This window comes from Balaenoptera acutorostrata, chromosome 17 (assembly GCF_949987535.1).
Source record: "Balaenoptera acutorostrata chromosome 17, mBalAcu1.1, whole genome shotgun sequence".
Lineage (NCBI taxonomy): Eukaryota > Metazoa > Chordata > Mammalia > Artiodactyla > Balaenopteridae > Balaenoptera > Balaenoptera acutorostrata.
Genome location: NC_080080.1, coordinates 12,733,873 through 12,743,241, shown reverse-complemented (window position 1 = coordinate 12,743,241; position 9,369 = coordinate 12,733,873). Strand labels below are relative to the sequence as shown.

Below are 9,369 nucleotides of genomic sequence, written 5' to 3'. Positions count from 1 at the left end.
TTGAACGCCGAGCAGCCAACTCAACGGGTAATAATCTATCTCGAACACAAGCATGTTATACGCGAGCCCCTCCCTGCCCCGAAATTTTTTCTCTTTTGGAATGAGGGGGGAGGGGCGTGGAAAAGTTTACTTAAAATGTCTTTGGGTGAGGGACCAGGGCTGGGGAAGATTGCCTGTTTTTAAGGCCCTAGTGTAATGCAGAATAGCAAATCCCGAGGGAATATATATTGTATATTAAATATAGATTCACTGAGGGAGCGAACAAGTCATGTGCCGTGTTGGGCAAAATTCTAGGTCGACGTGTACATGAAATGTACATACATGTACGTGGATTAGGCATACGCACTTCACTATGGTATTCAGAAAAAAATTTATAGAGTCAGTGAACTAGGAAATCAATGCCTGAAATTCGGCCAATTTTTAATTGGCTCAAGACAACCCCCCCTCCAAAAAAAAAGACACGAAAGTAATACTTGGCCCCTCTCCTTAGATCAGAATCGATGTGGGTTTTGTTTGTTTTTTGGTTTTTTGTTTTTTTGTCCAATAATAAAGAGGAAAGCAGACCCAGAAAGGAAGTCAACGTCCGATTTGTCCGAGGAGGAAAGAGTTAACGGTTTTCTTCACCAGGGACTCTGCTGACTCCCCAGGGTGGATCCGCCAGCTCGCCTCCTTCACTCTTCTGGGGAGTCTGGTCCCACGGCTCGCGCCTCCCCCCCTCCCCAGTCAGTATCCTTCCGTCTAGCGCCTTTGATTTTCCCCAAACCTGGGAGCCCCAGAGTGTGCAAACCGACACCACGGGGCGCAGAGAGGATTCGTCTCTTTTCTGAAACCCGGCTGCGGAATTGGGAACTCCGAGTGAGAGGCGCGGGGGTGGGCTGGGGGTGCAGACCTGCCGAGAGCGGGCGGGGGAGGGGCCCCGCGGCGCGCACCCGCAGGCACGTTCCTGCCTTACTCCAGCTCCGGGACCCGCAGAAGGATCTCAGGGATTAGCGCGTACTGGGTGGGGGGGAAAGCGGGCTCCCGCGGAGATCCGTGTAGGTCTGCGCGGGCGGGGCCGGGGGTGGGGGTGGGGGGTCGTCTGCGGCTTTGGCAGCAATTTGGGGGATTCATTCTGGGTGGAAGGTACCCCGCTGAGATAGCTGCACACACACAGAATGCATAACACCCCCCCCAACAAATACAGTGGGTGTTTATTCATAACGCGTTCTCCAAGTATACGTGGCAGTGCGTTGCCGAATTATTTTAATAATTCCAGGCACCATTTTCCTCCCTATACCTCTGATCATTTATCCCCATCGTCACTCAATGCCCCACACACTCAGAGCGCGCGCCAGTCAATACCCCCTTCTTTCCGCCTCTCTTCGTAGGACTTATTTTCCAAATGCTACCCTTTCCCCGGCCTTAGGGAGGCGCCCGTTCGCCCGGGACGTGCGTGGCGTGGCCGTGGGTACACGGTGTATGCTCAGCGCGAAGAGCTCAGCTGTTCTGCCCGCGATGATTGAAGCACAGAGGACAAGTATGCTGTTTGTCAAACAGAGCGCTGCCCCAGAGGAGCCAGCAGCAGAGAAAGAGAGAAGGTTTGAGCGGGAGCAAAAGAAAATGGTAGGCGCGCGCAGTTAATTCATGCGGCGCTATTACTGTGTTTACATCCGAGAGCTCGGCGCACTGGAGTGCCAGGCTCAAAGGGCTGAGTCTCCTCCCCTCCGGCCCTCCCTCCCCACCAGCGCCCCTCCCGGGTTCCCAAAGCTGAGGGCGGGGGAGAAAGAAAAAAGATCCTCTCCTGTGAATCCCCGCCCACCGGCCTTTTATAGGCGAGGGTCTGCGCGGCCAAGGACCCCCGGGCTGCGCATCTCGCGGCTGCCCCTGCCGCCGCCGCGCCCCGGCCGCCGCCTGGCTCCCCAACTGCCTCTGGAAGGGCAGGGCTATTCAGAGGCTTGGCGGGAAAAAGAGAACAGAGGGGAGGGGCCGTGCCTTAGCAGTATAAAAGCCGGTTTTCTGGGCTTTATCTGACTCGCTGTAGTAATTCCAGCGAGAGGCAGAGGGAGCGAGCGGGCGGGCCCTCGAGGGTGGAAGAGCAGAGGCAGCCGAGCGAGCGGAGTCGCGCTCCGGGCGCCCGGGGAAGGGAGATCCGGAGTGAAAGGGGGGCTTCTGCGCCTCGGGCCCGGCCGCCCCCACCCCACCCTTCCCGCCGACCCCCGCCAGCGGCCCGCCACCCGCGCCGCATCCGCGAAACTTTGCTCACTGCCCGCTGGAACTTACAACACCCGAGCGACAACGCGACTCCCCGGACGCGGAGAGGCTCTTCTGCCTTTTGGGGGAGTCACTTTTCCCCGCCGCTGCCCACGACCAGCGCCTCTGAAAGGCGCTCCTCGCCGCTTTTTGGACGCTGGATTTCCTTCGGAGAGTGGAAAACCCGGTGAGCACCCGGACCTATTGGCCTTTTAATTTATTTTTGCTACCGCAGTAATGCCGCGATGAGTCAAATGCCCGGATCGGTGTGTCTTTTCTCCCATTCCTGCGCTATTGACACTTTTCTCAGAGTAGTTGTGGTTGGTCGGGGTGGAGTGAAGACGAACCAGAACTGGGTCGGGGTACAGTGACTTGTCAAGATGGGAGAGGGGAAGGCAGAGGGAAAACAGGGTGCGTTTTTGAAAGTAGCCTTGAGAGGTTTTTGCGTATGTAGATGGACGCTGACCCCGGCCGGTTGGACATTCTTCCTTTATTGCATTAATTGCTTTTGGCCTTTTGGGAGGAGAAGAGAAGGGTATGCTTCTCGGTGGCAGAAAACCCTTTACATCCTGAGCTCCTTGGAGTAAGAATTACATATTGCGTGTGTGAGCGAGAGAGCTCCGCAGCCTCTGACTTTTCCCCGTCTCGGAAAGGGCATTTAAATTTCGGCTTACCGCATTTCTGACAGCCGGAGACAGACACACTGCGGCTCGTCCCGCCCGCCGATCCCCATGGCGTTTCCAATTCGCCCCCGGCTCCTTTTAGAAGTTGGCATTTGGCTTTTAAAAAGGATAATAAAATTAAAGATCTTGGTCTACAGAGAGGTTAAGATTTGGTGTTGGCGAGGCGCGGGGAGTGGGGGGGAAAGGGAGGCTGGGGCAAAGATGTGTCCGATTCTCCTGGAATTATTGACTCGGGGGGAAACGAGGACAAATCTCTGCGCCCAGCCTTGGCTCCCAGGCCGCCTCTGGTGTCCCCGCGCGGGTGTCCCTGCGCCCCTGAGATGCGGAGGACGGCAAGGAGCGGGGCTCGGGGCTTTTCCAGAACAGCTGCTACCCTCGGCGGGTGAGGGGAAGACGCCCGGCTCCGGGCGCGGAATCGTAGCAGGGTCTCTGGCGCAGTTGCGGCGCTGTATTGGGTGTTGAAGGGAGGTGCCCCTGTTATTATTTAACACTCCCCTTTTATGTATCGGCGGGGCGGGGGTTAAGGCTCGAAGCTGAGCTTGCCACTCCAGCCCGCGAGGGAAAAGAAGAAAAGCCGGCAGAGGAAGGAAGGGGGGCGCGCTGGGGGTAGGGATGCAGGAGGCGGAGAAGGGAGGCTGGGAGGGGCGGTGGCGCCGGCGGGGGAAGGAGCGCGGCAAGGGCGCGAGTGGGAACGGGCGCGGCGCGAGGGGCCCCGGCGCGGGAGGGGGCCGCGCGCAGCCGCTCCCGCCGCGGCGCCTCTCGCAGCCTCCTTCAGGTGGCGCAAAACTTTGCGCCTCGGCGTTTGGCAGATCGTATTCCGCACCCCCCACCACCACCACCACCATCGCCGCCTCCCCCGGCCTGTTAAGGAGGCCAAAGCCGATTTCGATTGCTCGGCGGTCGCCGGGCCGACTCCCGGACTTGGCGCTCCGGGGTCCCGGGGGACGGAAGCTCCGCGGGCGCTACAGAGCTGCTTCGCCAAGTGTGTGTCTGAGGGTCACCCAGAGGGGGTAAAAGGGTGCCTTTTTGTTTTGTTTTTTTGTCTCCCCCCCGCCGGCCCCATTTGGGAACAGCGCTGGAAGGGGAGTGGTTCTGGATTGTGGCGCGCGCTGCGCGCTGCGCGGGATTTCGGCACCAACCAAGACCCCCTTAACTGAAGACTTGCCCCCGCCTTTGTGTGCCCCCTCCAGCAGGCTGCCGCGATGCCCCTCAACGTCAGCTTCGCCAACAGGAACTATGACCTCGACTACGACTCGGTGCAACCTTATTTCTACTGCGACGAGGAGGAGAACTTCTACCAGCAGCAGCAGCAGAGCGAGCTGCAGCCGCCTGCGCCCAGCGAGGATATCTGGAAGAAATTCGAGCTGCTGCCCACCCCGCCCCTGTCCCCGAGCCGCCGCTCCGGGCTCTGCTCGCCCTCGTACGTCACGGTCGCGTCCTTCTCCCCCAGGGGAGACGACGGCGGCGGCGGCGGCAGCTTCTCCTCGGCGGACCAGCTGGAGATGGTGACCGAGCTGCTGGGAGGAGACATGGTGAACCAGAGCTTCATCTGCGACCCCGACGATGAGACCTTCATCAAAAATATCATCATCCAGGACTGTATGTGGAGCGGCTTCTCGGCCGCCGCCAAGCTCGTCTCGGAGAAGCTGGCCTCTTACCAGGCTGCGCGCAAAGACAGCGGCAGCCCGAGCCCCGCCCGCGGGCACGGCGGCTGCTCCACCTCCAGCTTGTACCTGCAGGACCTGAGCGCCGCCGCCTCCGAATGCATCGACCCCTCCGTGGTCTTCCCCTACCCGCTCAACGACAGCAGCTCGCCCAAGCCCTGCGCCTCCCCCGACTCCACCGCCTTCTCCCCGTCCTCGGACTCTCTGCTCTCCTCCGCCGCGTCCTCCCCGCGGGCCAGTCCCGAGCCCCTGGCGCTCCACGAGGAGACACCACCCACCACCAGCAGCGACTCTGGTAAGCTGGGACCCTCCAGGCCCGTCAGAGGGGGTGGCTGGCTGTCTTTCCCATTCTCACTGGCTGCCAATGCAAGGGGTCACTTCCGTGGCCCCTGCCTTTTCTCTTTTCTTATATTTGGAAAAGAAATGGCAGGCCTGGAAGGGTCTGGGAGCTCCTCATCCCTGAAACACTGGGCTTTAGTGTTCCTCCCATTCCTTCCCCTAAGATCGCCCTCGTGGCCAGCCCCCTCCTTTCCCCTCCCTCCCCTTAGGAATTTCATTTGGGTTTTTAAATCTTCTAGCTTATCTAGCAACTCAATCCGCTCCCTCTTTACCCCTCTTAAGCATTTTAATTGCCCTGGGGGGGGGGGGTGGGGGGATCGTGATGAAGTTAAGAGAGGATTGATCTCTTCGAGAGTGAATGAATGACCTCCCTGAACTTCTGAGAAGCTGTTGGAATTTAATGGACTGCAGATCAACAAAAACGAAGAGGGGCAGTGGGCAGAAGCTGGGCAGCCATCCACCTGAGTGCTGTAAGCCAGTGAAAGTGCCTCAAAAATGTATGGACTGAGGAGCTGGGATCTTTCCAGCCTCTTTTGAACACTACAAAGCAAGTCCTTTCCAAAACTGTACTCCTTTTTTCCATCCCCCACCCCCTAGGACTTTTGGCAAAGCTGCAAGACTTTTTTTTTTTTTTTTTTTTTCACTTCCAGTAAAATAGGGATTGCTAAAGTCATACCAAAGATTTGCAGCTATCATTTGCAACACCTGAAGGGTTCTTGGTAAAGTCCCTTGCAAAGAGAAGGTGCTTGGGAATGTGCTTTGTTTGGGTGTGTCCAGCACCTCATTAAGTCTTAGGTAAGAATTTGCATCAATGTTGTATCCTGGTAAATTGTAATTTTCTTGTCTGTGCCATAAACCCAGCTGTCATTTTCCTCCCTGAGACTGTCTCTTCATGAGAAGAAGAGCAGAGACGATTGGCTAGTTCTCTGGGGATAACTTTGTGCCAGGGTCCTTTTTTTTTTTTTTTTTTCTGGCCACGCCACACAGTGTGTGAATCTCAGTTCCCAAACCAGGGATGGAACCTGCACCCCCTGCATTGGAAGCATGGAGTCTCAACCCCTGGACTGCCAGGGAATTCCTCAGGGTCCTTTCTTACCTAATAATGCCTTGTATTTGCACAGTATTGATTTAATCTGGTCACTGATTGCTTTAAGGAAACCTTTGCTAACCGGGTGATTTCTTTTTCTCTTGGTACAGAGGAAGAACAAGAGGATGAGGAAGAAATTGATGTTGTTTCTGTGGAAAAGAGGCAGCCCCCTGCCAAAAGGTCAGAGTCGGGGTCACCCTCTGCCGGAGGCCACAGCAAACCTCCTCACAGCCCGCTGGTCCTTAAGAGATGCCATGTGTCCACCCATCAGCACAATTATGCAGCGCCCCCCTCCACTAGGAAGGACTGTCCCGCCGCCAAGAGGGCTAAGTTGGACAGTGGCAGGGTCCTGAAACAGATCAGCAACAATCGCAAATGTGCCAGCCCCAGGTCTTCGGACACCGAGGAGAATGACAAGAGGCGGACACACAACGTCTTGGAACGCCAGAGGAGAAACGAGCTGAAACGCAGCTTTTTTGCCCTTCGTGACCAGATCCCGGAGTTAGAAAACAATGAAAAGGCCCCCAAGGTAGTTATCCTTAAAAAAGCCACAGCATACATCCTGTCCGTCCAAGCAGAGGAGCAAAAGCTCATTTCAGAAAAAGACGAGTTGCGGAAGAGGCGAGAACAGTTGAAACTCAAACTTGAACAGCTACGGAACTCTTGCGCATAAATTGACCTATTGGAGGGAGGAACTGGAATGAATCCCTCATGAAATTTTCATTGGTTACTAAGGGAAAGTGAGGAAAACGATTCCTTCTGACAGAACTCCCTACGTATGAACTTTTTGCATAATGCATGATCAACCTCACAACCTTGGCTGGATCTTAAGACTGAAAGGTTTAGCCATAATATAAACTGCCTCAAATGGGACTTTGGGCATAAAAGAACTTTTTTTATGCTTACCATCTTTTTTTTTTTTTCCTTTAACAGATTTGTATTTAAGAATTGTTTTTACGAAATCCTGAACTTTATCCAATTTTCCTTTGTAAATATAGCCATTAAATGTAAATAACTTTAATAAAACCTTTATAGCAGTTATACCATAATTTTTTTATTTAAGTACATTTTCCTTTTTAAAGTTGATTTTTTTCTATTGTTTTTAGAAAAAAATAAAATGCCTGGCAAATATAATTGAGCCAGATCTTAAGTTGTGAGTGTTTTGTTTCTTTTCTTTTTTTTTTTTTTTTTTCTTCCTCATTCTCTTTTCATCAATTACAAATTAACAGAATTTGGCCCTTAAGGGAGTGAGCTTAGAAGATTGGGAAAAGAAGTTATTTAAGAAAGGGTGAGGGCTTTCCTTTGTTCTAATGGGTCTGGGGCCTTAAGGTCTTTAAGTTCTCAGGGTTATAAGATGCTTCCTGGAGATTTGTGATAAGGGCTAGAGTTGATACTTCAAAGAATGAAAGGGCAGTAGGCTGGTGAGAGGGTTAGAGGTAGGCAAAAGGGTTAAAGATAACAGTTAAGAACACAAAGGGGGGTGAGGACTGGGGGTTGGGAGGAAGATGAAGGAAAAACTCTGGAGTTTCCATGCCATTCCCCAGCTCCATTGCAGTCCAGGCGTCCTGCCCATTGAAACAGTTGATGGGGGAAGAGCAGGGACCAACTTTTGCTGCTTGCCTGCTCCTACCAGGTGCTCTGGGAGGCAAGTTATTAACCCTATTTTACAAACAAGGGAATATAGAAGCTCAGAGTGGTTATATAACTTCTCCTCAGCCACACAGTAAAAGGCTGAATCCAGGTCCCATGTTTGTTGAAAAACACGTATCACTTTGCTATCATGCTTTAGCTCATCCTGTGTCTGCAGTACAAGAATGCTTTTGGTTTGGGGCCTGATGGACTGACCCAAGGGGTAACTATTTAAGTGCCAGGCATTTTTCTATGCACTTTCCTTATGATAACTCCCCAGCAACTGTATGAAGGAGGTACTGTTGATTTCCCCATAATAGGGAAACTGAGGCACAGCAAGGCTTATCCACGTGCCCAAGGTCCACTGATAATGAGGGGTAGAGCAAGGATTCCAACCCAGGCTTAACCTGTGCTAGACCACCTCTCAGACAAGCCAGTAGCAATAAACTGGCCGGTCACGAGGCCAGGAGTCACCAATCAAGTGGAATACGTGACTTGAGGTTCAGCATTTAGGGCTGCTGGGACCTCGGTTCCTCTTTTTTCGTTTTGTTTTGTTTTTGTTTTTATTTTGTTGTTCATTGCTGAATTATTCCTTTCACAATGAGAAACCCACGGCTCATCCACTCCTACCTTAACCATTTGTTAAATGAGATTCACCGGTTGCTCCTGGGAAGTGGCCAATATGGAAATGCTACTGTTCAGATCATAAAATAAAACATAGTTACTCTTTGTCATGTGAGTCATTATTTTGGAAACAACAAACTCCCCTTCTTCCAACCTCTTTCACACCGGGACGTGCATGACACATGCTTATCACTAGAACATGAAAAGGCATTTTTGAATGTTGTTATTATTAGTTTTACTTTTAAGCCTTTGAAAACCCCACAGTCCAAACCAGAAACTAGAACACTGACTACATAGGCAAATGGAAGTTACTATCGCTGTTCTAATTATCTCATTGTCTCAGCGTCCAGTAGATCTTCAGATCCCTGTACTCGCTTGGGGATTTAAATCCACCATGACCCATAAGTCAATAAATAATTACTGTCTTTGGTTTTGACCCCTAGAATAATTTATTCAAGTCCTTAATGTCTTTTTCTTGATCCTTTATTCTGGATCCTAAGTCCTACCCTAATAGCTTCAAGCTGTCACACCCTACATCCTAAATTCAAAGGGGGATACAATCCACAGAAGTTGAGTAGCTCAAAGTGTTACAAAAGTGGGGGCCATCTTAAACGATTCACTGTTTGCCCCTTTGTGGCTGGAGTACAGCCCTGGAGTGACTCACCTGGGAACAGGGAAGGTGTTAGTTTGAATCACGAAGTCTGGGCAAGCCTGAGGAATAGGAGAGAGTGTTCCTCACTAGAAAAACAACTCCCCGTTCCAAATTATCAGGAAACAACTTTCGGGATGCAGAGTTTGGCTGTGGAGATGAAAGGGAACCACGCCAACTACCTATCAGGCCCCCTCTTAGCTTTAGGAAGCCAGGGAACGTTCTGAAAACAGAATAGATGCCAACTTCTTTCCAGAAAATCAGGCTGACCTTGACCTCAACACAACTTGGCCCTCATAGCCAATGCAGGGAGTCCCCAGGGTTTATACCATTGTGTAATCTATTTTGTAGGTAACAATGATCAAGAATTGGAGATGGAGGGGCGGAGCTTATGATTTGGTCAGGAATATACAGGAAGGAATAAGTTAATATTAACTATGCGTTTTACCCAGGAGACTGTCCAGG

The 9,369-nt window shown here is 52.3% G+C and overlaps 1 protein-coding gene and 1 pseudogene across 2 annotated transcripts; both read left to right on the top strand.

Annotated features, from left to right (window-relative positions):
• The first annotated feature begins 730 nt into the window (after window positions 1-730).
• LOC130705555 (uncharacterized) lies at window positions 731-2,420 on the top strand (annotated as a pseudogene).
• Window positions 2,164-7,159, top strand: MYC (MYC proto-oncogene, bHLH transcription factor). Of its 2 annotated transcripts, none has more exons than XM_057532314.1 (3): window positions 2,164-2,416; window positions 4,106-4,871; window positions 6,113-7,159. In XM_057532314.1, the coding sequence occupies exons 2-3, from the start codon at window positions 4,115-4,117 to the stop codon at window positions 6,673-6,675; spliced, it is 1,320 nt and encodes a 439-aa protein (XP_057388297.1). In that variant the 5' UTR covers window positions 2,164-2,416; window positions 4,106-4,114; the 3' UTR covers window positions 6,676-7,159. The 2 variants fall into 2 exon arrangements, with proteins under 2 accessions (XP_057388297.1, XP_057388296.1); XM_057532313.1 differs by having other exon boundaries at window positions 4,103-4,871.
• The last annotated feature ends 2,210 nt before the right edge of the window (window positions 7,160-9,369 follow it).